This window comes from Hypanus sabinus, chromosome 9, assembly GCF_030144855.1.
Source record: "Hypanus sabinus isolate sHypSab1 chromosome 9, sHypSab1.hap1, whole genome shotgun sequence".
NCBI lineage: Eukaryota > Metazoa > Chordata > Chondrichthyes > Myliobatiformes > Dasyatidae > Hypanus > Hypanus sabinus.
This window is the reverse complement of record NC_082714.1, coordinates 68,281,972-68,307,944: the sequence shown is the minus strand read 5'-3', so window position 1 is coordinate 68,307,944 and position 25,973 is coordinate 68,281,972. Positions and strand designations below refer to the sequence as shown.

The 25,973-nt window shown below is 42.6% G+C and overlaps 1 protein-coding gene across 6 annotated transcripts in view; it reads right to left on the bottom strand.

The window, feature by feature from the left end:
* The window catches only part of LOC132399469 (myosin phosphatase Rho-interacting protein-like), a 324,199-nt gene that overhangs the window by 184,061 nt on the left and 114,165 nt on the right, over positions 1 to 25,973 (bottom strand). For 5 of the 6 annotated variants that reach the window (XM_059979858.1, XM_059979857.1, XM_059979859.1 and 2 more), the window contains exon 4: positions 10,157 to 10,308. The exons of the other annotated variant lie outside the window; for it this stretch is intronic. In XM_059979858.1, the coding sequence (XP_059835841.1) occupies positions 10,157 to 10,308 (152 nt within the window). The remainder of the gene's footprint in view (positions 1 to 10,156; positions 10,309 to 25,973) is intronic. 6 annotated transcript variants of the gene reach the window in all.

The following is a 25,973-nucleotide window of genomic DNA, read 5'->3' as shown; positions in this document are numbered from 1 at the left end:
GTACCTTCTTCCTGATGGCAGCTACAGGAAGCATCTCTGAAGATCGATACTGCTTTCCTGCGATAAGATAAGGAATTAGAGGCACTGCTATGCTTTCTTCGTAATTGCACTTATGAGTGGGCCCAGGACAGGTCTTCCGAAATAATAACCGAGGAATTTAAAGTTGCTGACCCTCTCCACCTCTGATCTTCTGATGAGGACTGGCTGATGGACTTCTAGTTTCCTGCTCCTGAGGTCAATAATCAGCTCTTTAGTCTTACTGACATCGTTGTCAGCCAGATTTTCAATCTTCCTCCTATATGCTGATTCATCACCACCTTTGATTCAGCCCACAACAGGCTTGAATATGGCACTGGAGCCATATAGTCATAAGAGTAAAGCGAGTAGAGCAGAGGGCTAAGCACACAGCCTTGCGATGCACTTGTGCTGATGGAAATCGTGAAGATGTTGTTGCCAATCTGAACTGTCTGGGGTCTGCAAGTGAGGAAATCGAGGATTCAATTGCACAAGGAGGTACTGAGACCAAGGTCTTGAAGCTTATTGATTGGTTTTGAAGGGATGTTGGTATTGAATGCTTAAACTGTAGTCAATAAAAAGCATCCTGATGTATGCATCTTTGCGCTCCAGATGTTGGAGTGTCAAGTAAAGAGTAAATGAGAAGTCATCTGCTGTGGACCTGCTGTTCCAGTAGGCAAATTGAGGCAGATCCAAATCACCTTTTAGGCTGGAGCTGGAAAAACTCTCAAAGCACTTCATCATTGTGGATGCAAGTGCTGCTGGACAATAGTCATTGAAGCAGGTGGGTACCACACACTGCTGAAGCAAGAGGTTAAAGATCTCAGTGAACACTCCAGCAAGTTGATCAGCACAAGTCTTTAGTGCCTGGCCAGGTTCTGTCTGGGCTGGATGCTTTTTCTGGGTACACTCTCCTGAAGTCTGCCTACATGTCTGCCTCAGAGACTGCAATCACAGGATTATCAGGGTTGCAGGAGTTCATGATGGTTCTTCCGTGTTTTGACTGTCAAAGCGAGCATAGAAGGCATTGAAGTGAAGTGCTGTTGTCACCCATGTTTTCACAAACAACATAGCAAAAGATAAAGTACAAAAGGGCAAAAACTTTGGTTATATCAACTTGTTTTTAAATTTAAATGTTCAGATCACAGACCCCAAAAAAAATCTTTATTTAGTCTTTAACAAGACTTAACTCATTTATTTTGCCAACCTATAATATTTTCAGCTGCTGAGAATCATACTGCCTACATTACAAACTAAACATATTTTGTATTCAATTGTCACACTCGCACTTCAGTTTAAAATTTGTGCATTCCAAGTCTCACTCCAGGGACTTGAACACAAATATCTGAGTGAACACTTCAGTGCAAGACTTGGGGAAATACTGTGCTGACAGAATTAACATCAGCTGATTTGCTAAATTGTGGCCATCTCTCCTGCATGGGTGGATGGCAACACTACTCAGACTAGAGTTGTTTTTCCTGGCATCTCACTAATGTTTAGCTCACTATCAACATCACAAAAACTCATCTTCTGATCTTTATCACGTTGCTGCCTGTGAGGCTTTGCTGTGTTCAAGTTGACTTTCCTACTGTGACTGTACTCAGAAGGCACATAACTGTAAAAAAAATTATTTGGGATGAATCAAAGCTACAAATTCTTCTTTATTTCTCAAATGACATGGTACAAAATGAATTTAAAACAATGCTTTTTCACTTGCGCCAATTGCTTCTTTATTCTCTGTAATGCTCTTTAACGTACTTTGTTTATATTTCAAGATCTGACAAACTAAGAATCAAAATACATAACAGTAATTGCTAAGACTCCAATTTCACTCAGATATAGGGTTAGTGCAGATAGAGTCAGCCCTGCTCTGCCAGTATGGTGAAATACAAGGGGACAAATAGTCTATTCCCATTTCCTTTGATGTTCCTATTCCTATTTCCTTTAAAGAAGAGCAAGAAATGTTACAGAACCTTGTAAATCCTCGCCATGTTTAACAGAGAAAATAATCTAAGCACATAAATCTTTGATAAACACAGAGCTTATTAAGCGATCCAAAAAGTAATAGAACAGTAATATCCAGCTTCAAGTTAGATATCTTGAGACAGTTAGAGACTATATTGAAAATATAAATGAAAATATTGAAAAAAAATTATTCAGAATCAGCCTTTAAAAAGGAGTTAGGTGAATATGTTTGGTGATAGCGGACTGTTAAGCATTGTAGAAGTATTAATTGCATGCATGTTTGTTTATTCAGGAAAATAATGAATGATAAAATTTAGTACAGGTAGTACAGTACCCCCTTATCCCAAAATGATTGGGGCTGGAAGTGTTTCAGACTTTGGAGTTTGGAATATATAATGAGATAGCTTGGGATCATCATCATTTCTGATTTTGAATTTATGTGCTACCGGTAAGCAGTCCTTGTCTTACAGTTGTTCATCACACACATGTACCTAACAGCAAGAATTATTACGTACCATTAATATAATGAAAGTATAATGTGTGCAAGGTAACAAAAACAGCACAGCAGCATTGGGAGAATACCTGAATCAGCTGTTAAACACCGACAGACAACGGCAGGCTTTCAATCAATACTGACAATGCCACGTTTTGATTAAAAGGTTACAAAGTCAAAGTACTTTTATTATTAACAAATGTATAGATTATACAACCTACAGATTTGTTTGCTCACAGGCAGCCACAAAGCAAGAAACCTGAAGAACCCAATTTTAATAAGAGAAAGACCAAAACCACCCCTCTGAGAAAGACAGGAAAAACATGCACACGTCATGCAAACAACAGCATTCCAAACCAGATCGAGTCCTTAGATCCACTGCCTGGAACAGCCAGAGTAGACCCAAGACTCAATCTCAGTTCATCATATTTGTGGACACAAATGGCTTGAAACTCGCAGCTGCCAGAGCAGTTCACAGCCTCGGCGCTGCAGAGAGAGGAGTGAACATCACAGGAGAGCAAGCGAAATCAACCCAACCCTTTTCTCCAGCCCCGACACTCGGGCCTTCCAGTCTGTCGAGACCAGCACTTAAATTGTCCAAACACTGGGGAGTGCCTCATTCTAGAACCCAGATCCCAGATCCCACTTGGGCTGCACAGACCAAAGTCATTCTCAATCTCTCTAAATCAGCTCAGTGCTTGGAGCGATCTAACCTTGCACATGGGTTAGGCGGACGGTCATCGAACCTCTTCCACATCGACTCCTCTCCATATCACTCACTCCATCACCAATAATCATACCAACTCTGTCTGTGACCCCATGAACATGCTTTGCGATGCACCCACACAGCCCATTCTACAAATCAGCTTCACTTCTGCTTGCTTCTTCATTGTTTGTGGTGATAGTTCACTACAATTTACTTCAGAAAAGGTGTTGTTAATGAAGTTTTTAGTCAAATTTCTTGTCTTTCCAACTATCCGTGAGCTGTTGCTCACATTTGGTAGTACAATCTTAAACTGGAAGATTCTCAAAAGAAAATCACAGTACACTACATCTGTATTTTACCTTTTTTGAGGTTTATGTAAACAATCAGCATCATGGTTCTGGTGATCAGCAAACTCTTAAAAATTTAATGCTGTACCTTTTCTCAAATTTCTGCAACCTGCCTACTGAATATTCACATTTACCTTCAATTTTCAGTTCATCATGATAGATCTTTGCTTATGTCATGATCAGCACTAAGTGGGACATTTTCACTCCAATGCTGACAATACACAATTATGACGTACAGTTTTCACTTTATGCAATTTTTCTATTTTTCAATAACTTATATTCACTACTGTCAGGTGCGCATCACCTAGAAAACTTCCCAGTGGTTTGTGGAATTTTCCATTTCTGACATCATGTCAGCACTCAAAAAAAATTCAGATCTTGGAATTTCGGATTCAAATACTTGCTTGTTTGCATTAAACTCACCACACAGTTTCAACTGGGAATGATACTGTGCTCCTAAACTTCAGTTGCAGAATTTTGACAAATCAAAATGGCAAAAGTAGGGTCATTCGGACATCTGGGCAACTTCTCCGAACAATATCTTGAGAAACTAACTAGGAAATAGGTTGGTCATGTGTACTGAGGCAGGATTAATTAACAGATGCAGCTCCACCTGCCAAGTCTTTCCAACATTCTCTGAATTTAATTTAAAAATGAAAGGTGCTGTTTTAATACACAGAAAATTTTTTACTCCCAGGAGGTTCAGTGTTTATGGAACTTTCCAGAGGAACCACAGAAGCCACAAATGACTGAATATATTATATGCAAATATAGATTCTGATCAATTAACTCAATTACTAGGAAGAGGTAAGGAAGTGGAAATGAGACAATGCTCAGATCAGCCATGTTCTTGTTGAATGCCAGAGCAGGCTTGCCATTTAGCCTACTCATTATCCATAATCTTCATTATCTCATAATCTAGCAGTCTGTTCAACCATGCATACAGGCTTTAAAAAAGCCTAAATGTCAATAAAATTGAAGACATATAGTGCAAGATATTACCAAAGATGAAGAGAGAATTAATCTCAAGGTAGCACGTAACAGCAAAAGGTAAAGTGCTGGAAATACCTACAATGTAAAAGGAACGGCCGTGGAATTTTCAGGATGGTGTGGATATGTTCAAAGTAAACCTATGGCAAAATGGACATTTGCTTTCCCTACACCAGCTCTAAGCCCATAGTCTCAGCTTGACTTTACTCTGTATATACTCACAACTGGTCTGTGTTATATTACACTTGGCTAAATTGTTCTATTTATGTAGTTCAATGTGATCAGAGCAACACACACACAGAGCTGGAGGAACTCAGCAGGCCAGGCAGCATCTATGGAAGAAAAAGTACAGTTGACGTTTCTGTATTTTTGAATAACCAAAAATAAGGGGTTAGAGAAGTAATTATACAGACAAAACAGTAGTCATGAAACACAATGGCTGTTAATTCTCAGTTATTATGAGAGGGTTATGGAAATAACTGAAATACTTCAAAGTGTGACATCTTATAGAGATATACAAGAAATAAAGCACAATAGACATTTGGATTGATTCAGTACTTCCGGGACAACTAGGGGAGACTCGAGTAGTAGCAGAACTCTCAATGGATACGACGAAATATTTTCGTCTCAGCCTGTTTAAATGAACTATCACTGAAACAATACTGATTGTGGACGGATGCGCCCTCGTAGAATTCCACGATGGAAGCATGGTCAGGGAAACAAATGTGTTTAAAGAAACGGGGTTTTAAACTCCCAATACCGACTATCTTGCTGGCAAATATGCAGTCTCTGGTGAATAAAATTGATGATCTCAGAGCCAGGATGCTGAATCAGAGGGATATTACGACCACGTGTGTCCTTTGTTTCATGGAATCCTGGTTAACCCCTTCCATCCCAGATGCAGCCATTCAGATCAACGGGTTTACTATACACTATATATAGATTTATACGATAGATCTATAGAGTCTTTCAAAAGCAGAGGTGGAGGAGTATGCCTCATGATCAACTCTTGGTGCACAAATATATCAGTGCTGTCCCAATTCTGCTCACCTGACCTGGAATATCTAGTGGTTAAGTGCCATCCTTTTTACCTACTGCTGGAGTTCTCCAGGATCATTTTGGTAGCGGTATACAGTCCACCTCAGGCCAGTATCAGTCAGGATTTAGATGATCTGAGTAATGGGATCAACATGCATTAAACAGCTCACCCTAATGCCTCCTCCATCATTTTGGGAGACTTTAACCAGATCAGTCTGCAAAAGATCACTAAGCAATTACCATCAACAATTAACAACACACATTGTTACACCACAAACAAGAATGCCTACCATGCTATACCATGCCCTCACTTCGGGAAGTCTGATCACCTGGCTGTACTTCTACTCCCTGAGTATGGGCAGAGATTGAAGACTGCAGCACTAGTAGTGAGGATCAAGGAGGTCTGGACAAGGGAAGCACAGGAGCGCCTACAGGACTGCTTTGAATCAGTGGACTGGACTGTATTCAGGGACTCACCATCGAACCTGGATGAGTTGTTACCGACTTCATTAAAACCTGTGTGGATGAGTGTATGCCTAGAAAGACTTACCGTACATTCCCAAACCAAAAGCCATAAGTGAACCAGGAGGTATGTCGTCTGCAGAAGGCTAGATCTGTGGCATTCAGGTCTGACGACCTAGGCCTGTACTAGAAAACCAGGTATTTGTGGAGGGCTATTTCAAGGGCGAAGAGACAATTTTGAACGAGGGTGGTGACGGTGGATGTACGACAACTCTAGCAGGGTTTGCAAGACATTACTTCCTACAAAGAAAAACCCAATAGCATGAATGATAACAATGCTTCACTACCAGATGAACTCAAGGCCTTCTATGCCCACTTTGAAAGGGAGAACACAACTACAGCTGTGAAGATCCCTGCTGTACCTGATGACCCTGTGATCTCTGTCTCAGAGGCCGATGTTAGGCTGTCTTTAAAGAGAGTGAACCCTCGCAAGGCAGAAGGTCCCAATGGAGTACTTGGTAAGGCTCTGAAAACCTCTGCCAACCAACTGGAGGGAATATTAAGGGGCATTTTCAACCTCTCACTGCTAAGGGCAGAGGTTCCCACTTGCTTCAAAAAGGCAGCAATTATACCAGTGCCTAAGAATAATAATACCAGCTGCCTTAATGACTATCATCCAGTAGCACTCACATCTATAATGACAAAATGCTTTGAGAGGTTAGTCATGACTGAACTGAACTTCCGCCTCAGCAAGGACCTGGACCCATTGCAATTTGCCCATCACCACAATAGTTTAACAGCAGATGCAATCTCAATGGCTCTTCACATGGCCTTAGACTACCTGGACAACACAAACACCTATGTCAGGATGCTGTTCATCGACTATAGCTCAGCATTTAACACCATCATTCCCACAATCCTGATTGAGAAGTTGCAGAACGTGGGCCTCTGTACCTCCCTCTACAATTGGATCCCTTCTTTGCTGGAAGACCACAATCTGTGTGAATTGGTGATAACATCTCCTCCTTGCTGACAATCATCACTGGTGCACCTCAGGGGTGTGTACTTAGCCCACTGCTCTACTCTCTATATACCCATGACTGTGTGGTTAGGCATAGTTCAAATACCATCTATAAATTTGCTGATGATACAGCCAATGTTGGTAGAATCTCAGATGATGACAACAGGGCATACCAGGTCGAGATATGCCAGCTAATGGAGTGGTGTCGCAGCAATAACATGGCACTCAACGTCAGTAAGATGAGAGAGCTGATTGTGGTCTTCTGGAAGGGTAAGATGAAGGAATCGTCTTTTCGAGGGATCAGAATTGGAGAGAGTGAGCAGCTTCAAGTTCCTGGGTGTCAAGATCTCTGAGGATCAAACCTGGTCCCAACATATTGATGCAGTTATAAAGAAGGCAAGACAGCAACTATACTTCATTAGGAGTCTGAAGAGATTTGGTATGTCAACAAACACACTCAAAAACTTCTATAGATGTACTGTGGGGAGCATTCTGACAGGCTGCATCACTCTCTGGTATGGGGGGGGAGGTGGGCTACTACACAGGATTGAAAGAAGCTGCAGAGGGTTGCAAACTTAGTCAGCTCTATCTTGGATACTAGCCTACAAAGTACCCAGGACATCTTCAGGGAGCAGTGTCTCAGAAAGGCAGCGTCCATTATTAAAGACCTCCAGCACCGAGGGCATGTCCTTTTCTCACTGTTACCATCAGGTAGGAGATACAGAAGCCTGAAGCCACACACTCAGTGATTCAGGAACAGCTTCTTCCCTTCTGCCATCCGATTCCTAACTGGACATTGAACCCTTGGACACTACCTCACTTTTGTAATATATATTATTTCTGTTTTTTGCTTGATTTTTAATCTATTCAATATACATATACTGTTATTTATTTATTATTTTTTTCTTCCATATTATGTACTGCTGCTGCTGAGTTAACAAATTTCACGACACATGCCATTGATTATAAACCTGATTCAGATTCTGAGCCTTGTCTGCAAAGGAAGGTGATATTAGTTCAAAACTTGCAAGAAAGGGATCTTCCCATAAATATTACTCAAAGCCACGAGTAAGAGAACACAAAGTAGCAGGTGACTACTGTTCTAAGCATTGGGGTGGGGGGGGGGGGGTCATGGTCATTCACTGACAAATCTGGTCCTGTCTAAGTGTCACGTACCCTGTGACGGGTTAATGAACCAGCAGAAATAGAAAACACCTTGAAGCCTGGTATTGCTATAAACTAATACTATTTACTAGTAACTACGCAATACAGTAATATAAATGCCGATATATCAAACAAGTTAGCGATAGATATATATATATATATATATATATATATATAAAAGTGTGGAAATAGGAAAACCAAGCTTCCTCAAGCCTAGGGGTAAATGGGTACAGTCTTACGATGATGAGTGAAGTTCAGTTCAGTTCGTGGTATTGAGTCGAGTAATGATGGAGAGAGAGTGAGGGAGAGTTTTGAGTCTTCAGGTAAGCTGACGCCATCAATCGTCCCGTTGTCCTCCGAAATCCTTTGGAAGTCACCGACTGTGACTACAACAAAGGGGACCGTTCTTCTGTGGTGGAATTATTAACCCAGGCAAGGGTTTGACACACGAATAACTCCCCACCGGACACACCTTTTTCACACTGTGAGAGCTACTGATCGATTCTCCTGATCGATCCTCCAAAACCCACCTTTTCTGTGGGCACAATAAAGCTCATTCAGTGTCCAAAACCATGTGTCTGTAGGTCTATCAGCAGACCTTCTTTTTATCTCACCATGCTGAACACCAGCTGTCTTATCAAACAGCTCCTCCCTTCTCTCTCTCTCTATAAGGATACAGAAGCTGACAGTGTCCTTGTAAAAGTGTAAACGTGCTTGCAGAGGAATCATAACACCATCTCCGAACAGCCTTTGCCTCTCTCTCTTAATAACAAGGTGTCCGGGGTTGAATAACAACTCCCTCTCTCTTTCAGGACCCTGTCACACTAAGCAAGTGCCCACTGCCTTTCACGCTGCTGACTCACAACTGCACTGTCAGATTCAGCTCAAGCTGCAGCATCACGTTTGCTGATAATATGACAGTGCTTGGCCTCATCAGCAAAAGTGATGAGCTGGCAGACAGAAAGGAGGTTCAGAGCTTTATCAAATGATGTGAGAACAACAACCTGAGACTACGTGAACAACACAAAAGAGAAGATTGTGAGCTTCAGAAAGTATAGATCAGCCACTCTCCAATGCACTTCAATGGCTCTGCCATGGAGAGAATGAAGAGCACAAAGTTACTCGGAGTTTACATAACAGATGATTTAACCTGGACCCACACCACCACCTCATTAGTGAAGGTGGCACAGCAGCATCTATGCTTTAAGGAGACTGAGATGCGCAAGGCTCCCCAGCCCCATTCTAATAACTTTCTATAGAAGCACCATCAAGAGTGTCCTATCTGGCCATATCATTGTGTGGTACAGAGGCTGTAAGGCACTGGACTGCAAGACCCTACGGAGGACAGTTAAAACCACTAATTGGATCACCGAGGTCTCCCTGCCCTTTATTTGTGACATTTACTTGGAGCATTGCAGATGAAAGGCCCAAAGCATTGTTGAGGTTCCCCATCATTCACCCCACAATCTCTTTAACCCACTACCGTCAGGACGGAGGTACAAATGTATCAGGACTAGGACTGCCAGGCTGGGTAACAGCTTCTCCCCCCAGGCTGTGAGACTAATGAATACTCTGCCACTACTGAGTCTTATCACTAGGTCAGCAAGCTGTTTACTGTTTACCTGTGCTGCATACAATTTGAATTATATTTTATTAACTTATTTATGTCAATATTTTAGTTTACGTGCTATGTGTGTTGTGTTTTGTGGGTGCACCATGGTCTGGAGGAACATTATTTTGTTTAGTTGTATACATGTACAGTCAAGATTACCATAAACCTGAACTTGAAAATGGAATCAAAGATCTGTCTGCCAACTAGCTCATGCAGAGACCAAACAAGAGAAGATCTGCAGATGCTGGAAATTCATGGAACATCCACAAAAGGCTGAAACTTTCAGTCACAATTCCAAACAACACATCGTATCTGAACATGTAATACCAGAAACAACACTCACCCATTGATGGTCTCTTTACTTTCTGCACGAATGAAGTACTGTTTTTCTGGTGTTATGATACACACAGAGTTCTTCTGAGCTGTCTTACTCTCTCCATCAGTAACATCGGTAGAGAGATTCATATTGATGGTACCTTGCGGAAGAGTGGTGGGCTGTTTAGAGCAAAAAGAATCCTGAGCATATTTTTCTGAGTATTTTACGGTTTTACATAAAAACAAACCACATTAAAACTATATTTCAATTGTTAGTGAATAGATGTCATTTTTATCATTTTATACAGCCAACTCAATTCCCTACTTCAAATCTTAGACAAGTCAAAGGCACTCATATAACTCCACGTTGTGAAAGATTTGATATTCATCTGGAATTAATCCTTTTCCTTAAAATTAATGCTTGCACGTTTATTGTCTTACTGTGAATTGGTCTAACGTCTTTGTCTTTGGTGGGCTGCTCTTCTCCCCCCACCATTCACCTGCCTCCAACACGCCCAAGTAAAATCCAACTAAAACTCTGCTGTCTGATGTTTTGTATATACAACACGTGTTCATTACTCTCATTAGTCGCTTATCCATCGACAATTCAGTTTAAAGGATCTCAACCACAAACTTACATCCCTTTAAACCATTGTGCCTCACATCTTTCAACACTCTGTACAATCAATCTTTAAATATTGATCATATTAACTTCTCTAGATCAGTGTCACTGCTTATCTGGTCACATGCAATGGGATATTTTCTGTATTTTTATAGGGCATCTCTGGAAACATGGCTGGTTAGCCCCTCACTAACAAGCCAATGGACTCAGCAGTGAGACCACCTTTCTCGAACTCCATATGTCTAGGGTCAATATAACTTAGGTCCCATTAGACCGGGGGAGCCAGGATGTTTCGACCATCTGCATCCCAATCTGAGCGACTACTGAATAAATGCTGCCCACATGCTATTACCTGTTGGTGAGGAATAACAGATCATCCACTGCATAGAATTATAAAGAAAGCATATTTACAAATTTCAGCTTTATTGAACAGTTAGTAGGGAAAAGAAAAGAAAAATAAATAGGGCCCATTATAGTTAACCCAGTCCATTTGTGTATAAGTTGGAGCTTATCTTGAAGTTTGTGGTCTACGTCAAAGGTCTCTCAAAACCGATTTCAAACAAATGGGCTCCCCCACAGGAGTACTGGTCCTTCCCCTTGAAGGAATTCATCTGCACAAAGCACCTTGTGGAACAGGGACAGCATCCTCAGCCATCTTCCCTCCTGTCTTCTAGTTTCCACCCAAAAGACTCCGACTCACATCAGTGTCCATCACTGCTCTTACGTAACTGCTAAAATGAAATACTTAGAGTATAGCAGTAAAAATCTTAACCAGGGTGTTACAATAAATAGATAAAAGGTGTTGAAATCAGCTTCACATTCTCTATATCCTGTAATTCCTAGTTTTGCTATAAAGCCATTGCTCACGTAACTAACATTTTAGAACAGGGATGAGGTGGAATTTCTTTAACCAGAGGGTGGTAAATCTGTGAAATTCATTACCACAGATGATTGTGGAGACCATGTCATTGGGTATATTTAAAGCAGAGATTCATAGGTTCCTGTTTAGGAAGAGTGTCAAAGTTTACAGTGAAACTGGAGGAGAATGGGTTGAGGGGGAAAATAAATCATCCTTGACAAATAGATTTAATGAGCTGAATGCTGCCCTCATCTTATGGTCGTATTGTAACCCCCACATGAATAATTGTACAAGTCTGTCTGTGCTGATCTATTCTTGCTTTGTCTCAAATACAGACATTATGTGCAGGTGGTATCTCATTATCTGAATACACTTTGCTATTTTTATGATCTGTGATTTAATACCATACATCCCAAAATTTTGAACCTTTCAGTACAAATAATGGGGTCCAGCCAATTATAAACCGTGGAAGTCAATAAGATGGCCTGAAACTTAAAAGGTATATTCATTAGGAGGTAGTGACCATAATATGGTAAGTTTTAATCTACAATTTGAGAGAGAGAAGGGAAAATCAGAAGCGTCAGTATTACAGTTGAACAAAGGCGACTATGGAGCCATGAGGGAGGAACTAGCCAAAGTTGACTGGAAGGATACCCTAGCAGGGATGACAGTGAAACAACAATGGCAGGTATTTCTGGGAATAATACAGAAGGTATAGGATCAGTTCATTCCAAAGAGGAAAAAAGATTCTAAGGGGAGTAAGGGACAACCATGGCTAACAAGGGAAGTCAAGGACAGTATAAATATAAAACTGAAGTATAACATAGCAAAGATGAGCAGGAAGCCAGAGGATTGGGAAACTTTTAAAGAGCAACAGAAGATAACTAAAAAGGCAATACGGGGAGAAAAGACGAAGTACGAAGGTAAGCTAGCCAAGAATATAAAGGAGGATAGTAAAAGCTTCTTTAAGGTATCTGAAGAGGAAAAAATTAGTTAAGACCGAATTTGAGCCCTTGAAGGCAAAAACGGGTGAATTTATTATGGGGAACAAGGAAATGGCAGATGAGTTGAACAGGTACTTTGGATCTGTCTTCACTAGGGAAGACACGGACAATCTCCCAGATGTAATAGTGGCCAGAGGACCTAGGGTAACGGAGGAACTGAAGGAAATTCACATTAGGCAGAAAATGGTGTTGGGTAGACTGTTGGGACTGAAGGCTGATAAATCCCCAGGGTCTGATGGTCTGCATCCCAGGGTACTTAAGGAGGTGACTCTAGAAATCATGGATGCATTGGTAATCATTTTCCAATGTTCTATAGATTCAGGATCAGTTCCTGTGGATTGGAGGGTAGCTAATGTTATCCTACTTTTTAAGAAAGGAGGGAGAGGGAATTATGGACCAGTTAGCCTGACATCAGTGGTGGGGAAGATGCTGGAGTCAATTATAACAGATGAAATAGTGGCACATTTGAATAGCAGTAACAGGATCGGTCCCAGTCAGCATGGAATTACAAAGGGGAAATCATGCTTGACTAATCTTATGGAATTTTTTGAGGATGTAACTATGAAAACTGGACAAGGGAGAGCCAGTGGATGTAGTGTACCTGGACTTTCAGAAAGCCTTTGATAAGGTCCCACATAGGAGATTAGTGGGCAAAATTAGAGCACATGGTATTGGGGGTAGGGTACTAACATAGAAAATTGGTTGGCAGACAGGAAACAAAGAGTAGGGATTAACGGGTCCTTTTCAGAATGGCAGGCAGTGACGAGCGGGGTACCGCAAGGCTCGGTGCTGGACCACAGCTATTTACAATATACATTAATGATTTAGATGAAGGGATTAAAAGTAACATTAGCAAATTTGCAAATGACACAAAGCTGGGTGGCAGTATGAAATATGAGGAGGATGTTAGGAGAACGGAGGATGACTTGGACAGGTTGGGTGAGTCGGCAGATGCATTGCAGATGCAGTTTAATGTGGTTAAATATGAGGGTATCCACTTTGGTGGCAAGAACAGAAAGGCAAATTACTATCTGAATGGTGTCAAGTTAGGAAAAGGGGAAGTATAACGAGATATAGGTGTTCTTTTACATCAGTCACTGAAAGTAAGCATGCAGGTACAGCAGGCAGTGAAGAAAGCTAATGGCATGTTGGCCTTCATAACAAGGGGAGCTGAGTATAGGAGCAAAGAGGTCCTTCTGCAGTTGTACAGGGCCCTGGTAAAGTTTAGAAGGATGAGAAGGGATCTGACTGAAACATGTAAGATTATTAAGGGATTGGACACACCAGAGGCAAGAAACATGTTCCTGATGTTGGGGAAGTCCAGAACCAGAGGCCACAGTTTAAGAATAAGGGGTAGGCCATTCAGGAAAAACTTTTTCACCCAGAGAGTTGTGGATCTTGAGGCTGTGCAGCAGAGCAGCAGTGGCCTTTTAGACCTTGTGTTACTTTAATTTAATTTAATTTTCTATTTTAAGTTTGATATACAATTTTCAATTAGGGCACATGGTTAACAGAGCGGCTATCTACCATCGCCAGATACTACTACAGTACAGAGATCGCCCAAAAACAAACCTCCACAAAGATCTGCTGGCTGAATTACGCAACGTCGGCTTGCTGAGGGGAACGGGCCTACAATCCTCGAACTTGCCTGATGCTGGGAGCCAGAGACAGAGACGTCGAAAGCGATGTGCGAGGAAGCAGAAGCGAGGCAAACAGGCAGGGGTCTGTGCCAGTCTGTAAGCAAACCCTAGCCGGCTGGCTCTCCCGTCCATTCTGCTCTCCAATGTCCGCTTGCTGGACAATAAATTGGACTACATCCGACCCCAACGTAATACTCGGCGGGAGTACAGAGTTTGCTCCTCGTATGGCTTCAGAGAGACATGGCTCACTGATGGGATTTCGGATGCTGCCATCCAGCTAGACGGGCTAGCTTTGTTTCGTTCGGACGGAGATGCAGCTGTCTCCGGTAAGGTCCGCGGTGGCGGTGTCTGTGTTTACATCAACACAGAATGGTGTAAGAACTCTGTGCTGGTTTCCAGACACTGCTCATCGTTAGTGGAGTTTGTAGCAACTCGATGCAGACCATTTTATTTGCCACGGGAATTCACCTCTGTCCTTGTACTGGGAGTCTACATTCCCCCCAGCGCCAATGCTAAGGAGGCGCTCTGTGAACTGTATTAGCTATTAGCGAACTGCAGAACGCACATCCTGATGGTCTGTTTATTGTTACCGGTGATTTTAAAAACGCGAAACTTAAGTCAGTGTTCCCCAAATTCCATCAGCATGTGGACTTTGCGATGAGGGGGGAGAACGCATTGGACCTGGTTTACACAAACATTCCCGACACGTACCGGGCAGAGCCCCGCCCCCATCTCGGATACTCAGACCACATCTCTGTTATGCTAATCCCAGCATACAGACCGCTCGTCAGGCGCTTCAGACCAGTCCAGAAGCAGGTGAAAACCTGGCCAGCAGGAGCCATCTCTGCTCCTCAAGACTGCTTTGAGAACACTGACTGGCACATGTTCAGGGAGGCTGCAACCGAAGGCAACTCTACCAACTTAGAGGAGTACATAGAATCAGTGATGCTACTCTGTCGAAGACCATCACTATACATGCCAACCTGAAGCCATGGATGACCACAGAGGTGTGTGCGCTGCTGAGGTCCCGCGACTCCACCTTCAGAGCAGGCGACAAGTCAGCTTTAACAACAGCAAGGGCCAAACTGTCCCGAGACATCAGAGGGGCAAAGCGTGCACATTCCCAGCTAATCCACAGTTACTTCCAGGACACGCAGCGCATGTGCAAGGGCATCCAGGACATTACCAATTACAAGACAGCATCACCTGACTCCCTCCCAGAATAACTTCTACGCCCGGTTTGAGGCGGAAAATGATGTGGCAGCAAAGAAGTCCACCTCTCCTACAAATGACCAGGTGCTGTGTCTCACCGTGGCCAATGTGAGAAGAACCCTGTGCAGCAGGCTGCTGGACCAGGCAACATCCCTGGTAGAGTGCTCAGAGGATGCACAGACCAGCTAGCAGATGTTCTCACTGACATCTTCAACATCTCCCTGAGCAGCACCACCGTTCCAATGTGCTTCAAGGCCGCCACCATCGTCCCCGTGCCAAAGAAGTCTTCGGTGTCTTGCCTCAACGATTACCATCCCGTTGCACTTACATCCATCATCATGAAGTGTTTTGAGAGGCTTGTCATGAGGCACTTCAAGACCCTGCTGCCCCCCTCACTAGACCCCCTACAGTTTGCGTACCGTCCCAACCACTCAACAGATGATGCCATTGCCACCACCCTCCACCTAACAAAAAAGACACATACGTTTGGATGCTGTTCATAGACTTTAGTTCAGTCTTCAGTCAGTCCGGATCGGGAGCAGCATCTCCAACACCATCACACTGAGCACGGAGGCTCCGCAGGGTTGCGTGCTCAGTCCACTGCTGTTCACTCTGCTGACCCACGACTGTGCAACAACACACAGCTCGAACCATATCATCAAGTTCGCCGATGACATGACCGTGGTGGGTCTCATCAGCAAGAACGACAAGTCAGCTTACAGAGAGGAGTTGCAGCGACTAACGGACTGGTGCAGAGCCAACAACCTGTCTCTTAATGTGAACAAAACAAAAGAGATGGTTGTTGACTTCAGGAGGGCATGGAGCGACCACTCCCCACTGAACATCGACGGCTCCTCGGCAGAGATCATAAAGAGCACCAAATCTCTTGGTGTTCACCTTATGGAGAATCTCACCTGGTCCCTCAACACCAGCTCCATAGCAAAGAAAGCCCAGCAGCGTCTCTACTTTTTGCGAAGGCTGAGGAAAGTCCATTTCCCACCCCTCATCCTCATCACATTCTACAGAGGTTGTATTGAGAGCTTCCTGAGTAACTGCATCACTGCCTGGTTTGGAAATTGCACCATCTCGGATCGCAAGACCCTGCAGCGAATAGTGAGGTCAGTTGAGAATGACATCGGTGTCTCCCTTCCCGCCATCATGGACATTTACACTACACGCTGCATCCGCAAAGGAAACAGCATTATGAAGGACCCCATGCACCCCTCATACAATCTCTTCTCCCTCCTGCCGTCTGGGAAAAGGCTCCGAAGCATTCAGGCTCTTACGACCAGTCTATGTAACAGCTTCTTCCCCCAAACTATCAGACTCCTCAATACCCGAAGCCTGGACTGACACCTTGCCCTACTGTCCTGTTTGTTATTTATTGTAATGCCTGCAGTTTTTGTGTACTTTATGCAGTCCAGTGTAGGTCTGTAGTCTAGAGTAGCTTTCTCTGTGTTTTTGTTTATTATGTAGTTCAGTCTAGTTTTTTGTACTGTGTCATGAAAACCATGATCCTGAAAAACGTTGTCTCATTTTTACTATGCACTGTACCAGCAGTTATGGTTGAACTTGACTTGACTTGAAATCTATGAAATGCTCTGCCTCAGAAGGCAGTGGAGGCCAATTCTCTGGATGCTTTCAAGAAAGAGTTAGATAGAGCTCTTAAAGATAGCAGAGTCAAGAGATATGGAGAGAAGGCAGGAACGGGGCACTGATTGTGTATGATCAGCCATGATCAGATTGAATGGTGGTGCAGGCTCGAAGGGCCGAATGGCCTACTCCTGTACCTATTGTCTATAAAACCTTCTGTTACTCTCACTCCCTCTACAATCAGTTGGAGACCATCTATTATTTGATTGATAATATCAGATAATATCAGGCGCCCACGCCTCCGCCCCTTTAGGGCTGGACATTATTCCAACAACCGGGCGGAGCTCACCACTACTGAAACATCCCAACCTGTCACTCCTCACTCTCCAAACAGTACGGACAACCCATGGTCCCACCACCATTTCGTCAGCAATAGTCGGAACTCAAACAACAACCTCCAGGCTACCAACAGCAGCCACCCCACCCAACACACACGCAGTGATAACCAGCAATCGCACACCCACAAAGGCACACCAGCTCTTTGCCGCAGACACAATTTAAAGAGGGTGATCACACAGCTTCCACAGAAATCAATCCTGGACGAGCACCTCACAATGTAACCCCCTGGGTCACCTCAGGCTCGCTCAGCACATTCTCGTCTAGGGGGAGCAGCCTTCGACCCCGCCAAACTCCTCAACTCACAGCTCAGGACCCTCCGAAGTAGTCACCCAAGTATATCTAGCTTCATCCCCCCCTCCTCGGAGAACCTCCTGGCCTCGGACCCCCCCGCTTGGGGTCCGTTCCTCGCCCAGCTTACAACATTGCGTCCTCTCTCTCAACCCCCCTCGCGCCGATCTGCCCAAAAGCCCGTCAACAAAAGCTTACAGACTCAGAAGAAAGAACGTTAATCCCCATTTGGTTTACAAAGGAATACAATTCTCTCAGCACTCTCTCGCAACAAAGAAGCATTCCTGCTAGTTAACAAAACAAAGACCCTTTTGATTACATATACAGTAACAAAGAGAAAAGAAGAAACCCCCTTTACACAGTCATAGAGCAGTACAGCACAGAAACAGGCCATTTGGCCCATCTAGTCCATTCTAAACTATTTTCTGTTTACTCCCATTGATCTGCACCTGAACCATAACCTCTCATATCCCTCTTGTCCATGTAACTTATCTAAACTCATCTTAAATAAATGGTGGAAACTGAACCTACAGCCACCATTTCCTCTGGTAGCTTGTTCCACACTTCTACTATCCTCTGAGTGAAGAAGTTTCCATGCAGATTCCCAGTAAATGTTTCACCTTTCCTTCATAACTCATGATGACATGGCTCCATCGGATAGAATCAGCTAGCACCAAAGGGGAAATTTTAATCTGTGCCCCCAAAACAGGTTCATTATCACTGAAAGTTGCTGGTTTGAGACTGCAGCACAATGCACAACAAAAATTATTATGAATTACAAAAATAAATACTGCAAAGTAACAAGAGAGTATTTATGGATGACATGGCCTTTAGCATTATCATGGAAAAGAATAGAATCAGAGAGGACAGGAAAATTTTTAATTGGGGAAGGGCAAATTATGAGGCTATAAGGCTAGAACTTGCGGGTGTGAATTGGGATGATGTTTTTGCAGGGAAATGTACTATGGACATGTGGTCGATGTTTGAGGATCTCCTACAGGATGTTAGGGATAAATTTGTCCTGGTGAGGAAGATAAAGAATGGTAGGGTGAAGGAACAATGGGTGACAAGTGAGGTGAAAAATCTAGTCAGGTGGAAGAAGGGAGCATACATGAGGTTTAGGAAGCAAGGATCAGATGGGTCTATTGAGGAATATATAGGGTAGCAAGAAAGGATCTTAAGAAGGGGCTGAAGAGAGCAAGAGGGCATGAGAAGGTCTTGGCAAGTAGGGCAAAGGAAAACTCCAAGCCATTCTTCAATTATGTGAAGAACAAAAGGATTACAGGAGTGAAGGTAGGACCGATTAGAGATGAAAGTGGGAAGATGTGCCTGGAGGCTATGGAAGTGAGCAAGGTCTTCAATGAATACTTCTCTTCGGTATTCACCAATGAGAGGGAACTTGATGACGGTGAGGACAATATGAGTGCGGTTGATGTTCTGGAGCATGTTGTAATTAAGGGAGAGGAGGTGTTAGAGTTGTTAAAATACATTAGGACGGATAAGTCCCTGGGGGCTGATGGAATATTCCGGAGGCTGCTCCAGGAGGCGAGGGAAGAGATTGCTGAGCCTCTGGCTGGGATCTTTATGTCCTCGTTGTCCACGGGAATGGTACCGGAGGATTGGAGGGAGGCAAATGTTGTCCCCTTGTTCAAAAAAGGTAGTAGGGATAGTCCAGGTAATTATAGACCAGTGAGCCTTACGTCTGTGGTGGGAAAGCTGTTGGAAAAGATTCTTAGAGATAGGATCTATGGGCATTTAGAGAATCATGGTCTGATCAGGGACAGTCAGCATGGCTTTGTGAAAGGCAGATCATGTCTAACAAGCCTGAGAGAGTTCTTTGAGGAGGTGACCAGGCATATAGATGAAGGTAGCGCAGTGGATGTACTCTACATGGATTTTAGTAAGGTATTTGATAAGGTTCCATATGGTAGGCTTATTCAGAAAGTCAGAAGGCATGGGATCCAGGGAAGTTTGGCTAGGTGAATTCAGAATTGGCTTGCCTGCAGAAAGCAGAGGGTTGTGGTGGAGGGAGTACATTTGGATTGGAGGGTTGTGACTAGTGGTGTCCCACAAGGATTGGTTCTGGGACCTCTACTTTTCATGATTTTTATTAACGACCTGGATGTGGGGGTAGAAGGGTGGGTTGGCAAGTTTGCAGATGACACAAAGGTTGGTGGTGTTGTAGATTGTGTAGAGGATTGTCGAAGATTGCAGAGAGACATTGATAGGATGCAGAAGTGGGCTGAGAAGTGGCAGATGGAGTTCAACCCGGAGGTGGATGAATTTGGAAGGACAAACTCCAAGGCAGAGTACAAAGTAAATGGCAGGATACTTGTGAGTGTGAAGGAGCAGAGGGATCTGGGGGTATATGTCCACAAATCCCTGAAAGTTGCCTCACAGGTATATAGGGTAGTTAAGAAAGCTTATGTGGTGTTAGCTTTCATAAGTCAAGGGATAGAGTTTAAGAGTCGTGATGTAATGATGCGGCTCTGTAAAACTCTGGTTAGGCTACACTTGGAGTACTGTGTCCAGTTCTGGTCGCTTCACTATAGGAAGGACGTGGAAGTTTTGGAAAGGGTACAGAGGAGATTTACCAGGATGCTGCCTGGTTTAGAGAGTGTGCATTATGATCAGAGATTAAGGTAACTAGGGCTTTACTCTTTGGAGAGAAAGAGGATGAGAGGAGAGACGATAGAGGTATACAAGATATTAAGAAGAATAGATAAGAGTGGAGGGCCAGCGCCTCTTCCCCAGGGCACCATTGCTCAATACAAGAGGACATGGCTTTAAGGTAAGGGGTGGGAAGTTCAAGGGGGATATTAGAGGAAGGTTTTTTTTACTCAGAGAGTGGTTGGTGCGTGGAATGCACTGCCTGATTCAGTGGTGGAGGCTGATACACTAGTGAAATTTAAAAGACTACTAGACAGGTATATAGAGGAATTTAAAGTGGAAAGTATATGGGAGGCAGGGTTTAAGGGTCGGCACAACATTGTGGGCCAAAGGGCCTGTACTGTACTGTATGTTCGATGTTCTATGAAAATCTGATGGCAGAGAGGAAGAAAGTGACTACCATAAACTTGCAGAAATTTACAAGCCTTTGGCGACATCCCAGACCTCTTCAAGCTAATGAAGTAGAGCTGCTGGCATGCTTTATTCGAGATTATATCAATATGTTGGATCTAGGAAAGATCCTCTGAGATATTGTAACCACGGAGTTTTGGGACATCCATGAAACCATTTTGAAAATGTGGGTTGCTTTTAAAATACTTAAATGAAACTTTCTCAAATGTTGAGGTTTACTTGAATTTATTTTCTGGTGACTAGGTATCACACAATGCATGAAATTTCAAACTGAAAAGAAAAATGCTTTTCCAGCCCAGCTTCAAATCCAGAGGAAGTGTTCATCAAGCAAATTTTTTTATGTAATGACATATTTTCCAAAATTTTCCCATATTTTGATCATCCCCCATTACTGGGGTCTGTCTTCTATGAATCCTGGCCACAACCTTGCATCATTTGCTTTCTGAGGCAGCATGCTCATCAAACAGGCGAGCCTTTACAGGAAGCAAAGGGAAAATTCCAAATGAGATGCTGCTAGTAAATTCAAGACATTTACAAATTTGGTGGTTGTTTGAACTCAGAAACTCTTGCTGCTTCCCAGCAAATCTCTGACCTCAAGTCTCGTAAAAATCAAAATTTTCTTGAGCTTTTTTATTCAGTTGGTGTCAAATATAACAGCTTAAGTTTGGCAAAAACCTTAGAAGATGACCTAGTGAAGGCAGTCACTGAATTATTCTAGTTACAAAGGCAAATGATTTCAACAGCTACAAGTTTCACTGTATTTGTAAACATCTTGAGTTTATAACAGAAGTGGCGGATATAATTTTCTGCTGTCCCGATTGCATTATTTTAAGCAAATGCAAGGACATTGTCAAGTCAGGAAACAGATATTTTTTTGGAATATCTGGGTAAATGAACTTAATAATAACAGGAAAGTAAATATGTCACAAGGACTCTATTATACTCACATCTGGGACCAACACAGAAACCCTCAGCTGGGTATTCTCACATCCGCCCAGTTCTTTCCCACATTCACACCATGAGAGTGGCATTCCTTACATAGGCTTAGGGGTTGTAAAAAAAATCCTGTACATCCAGTATATTTCTCCTCAGAACGTGTCCATGTTTTTCACCTCCCATGCAGTTATTTATAAGTGAGAGACATGAGAGACTGCAGATACTGGAAATCCGAAGCAACTCACACAAATGCTGGAGGAACTCAACAAGTCAGGCCACATCTATGGAGGGATGGATACATAGTCAATGTTTTAGGCCAAGATCCTTCAATTATTACTAATTAACACTAATGAAGATTCTCAGACCAGAACGTTATCTGTGCATTACAGTTCATAACTGCTGCCTGACCTGCAGAGCTCCTCCAGCATTCTGTATGTGTTGCTTCAATTATTTGTAGTCACTATATTAATGCAGGTAAATATTGAAGATTAAGAACCAATTTCAACTGTGAAAGTAAAGTTCAAAGCTCACAGTAAATTTACTTATCAGAGGACATATTTGTTGCCATATACATTATTATACATTATATTATAATATACATTATACATTATAATATACATTATATAATACATATAAAGAAGATTCATTTTCTTACAGGCATTTACATGATTTTATGAAAAGCTATACATAAACTTACAAAGATTGACAAACAATGTGCAAATAAAAATGATATTGAGAACACAAGTTGTACCGAGTCCTTAAACGTGAGACTGCAGGTTATAAAGTCAGTTGTGGTGATGAATAAAGTTACTCACACCACTTCAGGAGCCTGATGGTTGTAGGGTAATAGCAGTTCCTGAACCTGGTGGTGTAAGACCCAAGGCGTTTTATCTCCTGCCCAATGGTAGTAGTGAGAAGAGAGCATGGCCTGGATGGTAGGGGTCTTTGATGATGAATGCTGTTTTTTTATGGGAGTGCTCTATGTAAATATACTCAATGGGGGGAGGACTTTACCTGAAATGGACAGGGCTGTATCCACCACTTTCTGTATCTTTTTCCATTTCTGAGTATTGGTGTTTCCATAGAAAGTTGAGATGCAACCACCTAGGATACTCTCTAAATCTAGGAGTTTGTCGAAGTTCTAGATGACATGCCGAATCTATGCAAAATTCTAAGAAAGTACAAGCGCTGCTGTCTTCTTTAAGATGGCACTTATGTGTTGGTCTTTGATATGACAATGCAGGAATTTAAAGCTACTTCCAATCCCCTAATGAGAACTGGCTCATGGACCTCCAGCTTCTTCCTCCTCTAGTCAATAATCAGCTCTTGGGTTTGAGTGAGAGGTTGTTGTGACACCACACAAACAGATTTTTAATCTCCCTCCTAGTATACCAATTCATCTCTGCCTTTTATTCAACCAGTGACAGTGGTGTCATCAGCAAACTTAAAAATGGCATTGCAGCTGTATGTAGCTGCACTTTCATAAAAATAAAGTGAGTAAAGGAGGAGGTTAGTACACAGCTCTGCAGTGTGGAAGAGATGCTACTGCCAATCTGTACTGACTGAGGTCTGTCAGTGACAAAATCAAACACTGGGTACCTAGGGCTGGGTAGTGATGAGTTGAGGAAATAATAGCATTGAATATTGAACTGTAGACAATGAAGAGCATCCTGGTATAGGCATCTGCATCTTCACTGCTCAGAGCTGAATGAAGATCAAGTGAAATTAATCTTTCTTTAATATCTGGACATTCTTTCTCCCTTTTGTGCACATCTCAGTACTGCTTTGATATTCTTTTGATCGAGAATAAACCTGAAATGGTATACATAGCATTGTAAAGTGTAATCAATAAGACGGTCCAATTTTCAATAAATTTCCAACGATTCAAGACTGATCTCCCCTTCCCAAACTAGACCTACCCTTCTTGGGATAACGAATTCCACAGAATATCTGAGTCAACGCCTATCTGCCCCAGGGTCTATCATTAACCCATTACTACTGAAAGGTGCTTTGAACACTGCAGAATTTCCTCCTGTTAATTTAAACAACACTGATGCACACTTCCTTCAGATATCCAGTTCAAACGACTTTACTAATCATAAAAAGTTGGTATAATATTGATATCCTTAATAAACACCTTTCCAACTGCAATGAACTATGACATGCTCTTCAGAATAAGAATTACCTATTATTATAAATCAGCAGGACACAAAAATACTCACTGATCTATTCATCAACCAGAAAATTAGAAGTAAAAATAACTTCTCCATTGATTCAAGCCAATTCACCAGTCCTAACACTTGGTCTATAAACTAATACACACATAATAATGATCTATAGGTAGGGAAGGAAAATAGAGAACGGTGCTGCTTACCAGAGAAGAATCCAGACAACCTTGGACAGAATCCTTGGACTAGGAATTTGCCACCAAACCTCCTCCAGGCCAGTTATTATCATTGAGATTTGAAAAATCAGCCAAGAAACTAAAATGACCAATCATATAATTTGTCAAGAAAGTTACCTGGAAAATTGATGTTGTCTATATGGACATTAGCAAGGTCTTTGACAAGGTCCCACATGGGAGTTTTGGTCAAGAAGGTTCAGTTGTTTGGCTTTCAAGGTAAGATAGCCAACAAGAATAGACACTGGCTTTATGGAAGAAGCCACAGAGAGTGATAGATGTAGCTTCTCTGACTGGAGGCCTGTGACTAGTTGAGTGCCACTGGGATCAATGCTGGGATCGTTGGTGTTTGTCATCTATATCAATGATTTGGATGATAATGTGGTTAATATGGATCAGCAAACTTGTGTATGACAACAAGACTGTGGGTGTAGTGGATAGTGAGGAAGACCATCAGAGCTTGCAGCACGATCTGGACCTGCTGGAAAAAAAACGGGCCGAATAATGGCAGAAGGAATTTAATGATGAAAGGTGTTGCACTTCAGTGGAATCAACCAGGGTAGATCTTACACCAGACTACCCCAATAGGCAGACTGCGGGAACCAAATGTCTGGACCTAGCTGACTTACATGAACGCACCTGTCATAACATGTAAATAAATTGCGCGCCGCTCTAATTTATTTTAACCTCACCCCACACCGTACACTTGACTTACGCCCCTAAAGCGCGCAACATTCACAGGAGAAAGTTGCACTTTCCATGTCTGCGGGAGCATTGGGAGAAGAACAAAATGTAAGAGGATCCAGTGATGAAGGATTTCGTGACCAGCCTGGCAGAAAACTTCAGGGGACGATTTGAAAGCTCCGCTAAACCCTCCGGTGACATCCCCCTCTTCCCGAGACGGCCGTTCTCCGTTTCGGCTGACGGCCAGTGGACTGCAGAGGCCAAAAGGCTGGTGCCTTCCGTAGATGAGGCAACTCTTCAGGTGGAGGTCTTGGAAATGGGATTTGCTCAAAGCACAACACAAGGACGTTGGGGTGAGTGACTTTTGGATCAAAGTGGTTCCCCATGCTCAGTTCAAAACCACAACAGCTATTGCAATGCTCCTACTCACACTGTTCCCCTCCACGTATATATGAGAGTCATCGTTTTCTTCAATGAACTCTATCAAGAATCTGGATAGAAACAGACTCTGCAATGCACATCTTGGCCAGTGCCTCAGGATTGCCACAACAGAACACAGGCCCGACATCAGAAGGATTGCCTCATCCCGTCGCTGTCACTTCTCTCACTGATTGGTGAGTGAATCAATTTATTTTTCTCCATTTGTCAATCTTATTGTGGTATAATAATATTACAACGACAATAATACTGATAATTTCATTTATAGCTGCACTTCATACTTCAAACGCTACATAGCTTAATTAAAAAGAAGAAATACATAAAATGAGAGAACAGAACCAGTGGAAAAGGCAGTACAACTAAACCTCTGTGTGGAAGAGAAGTGGTGATATGTGTTTGTGTGTGTGTGTGTGTGTTTGTTTGTGTGTGTGTGTTTGTGTGTGTGTGTGTGTTTGTTTGTGTGTGTGTGTGTTTGTTTCTGTGTGTGTGTCTGTGTGTGTGTGTGTTTGTTTGTGTGTGTGTGTCTGTGTTTGTGTGTGTTTGTTTGTGTGTGTGTTTGTGTGTGTGTGTTTGTGTGTGTGTGTGTTTGTGTGTGTGTTTGTTTGTGTGTGTGTTTGTGTGTGTGTGTTTGTTTGTGTGTGTGTGTTTGTTTGTGTGTGTGTTTGTTTGTGTGTGTGTGTGTTTGTGT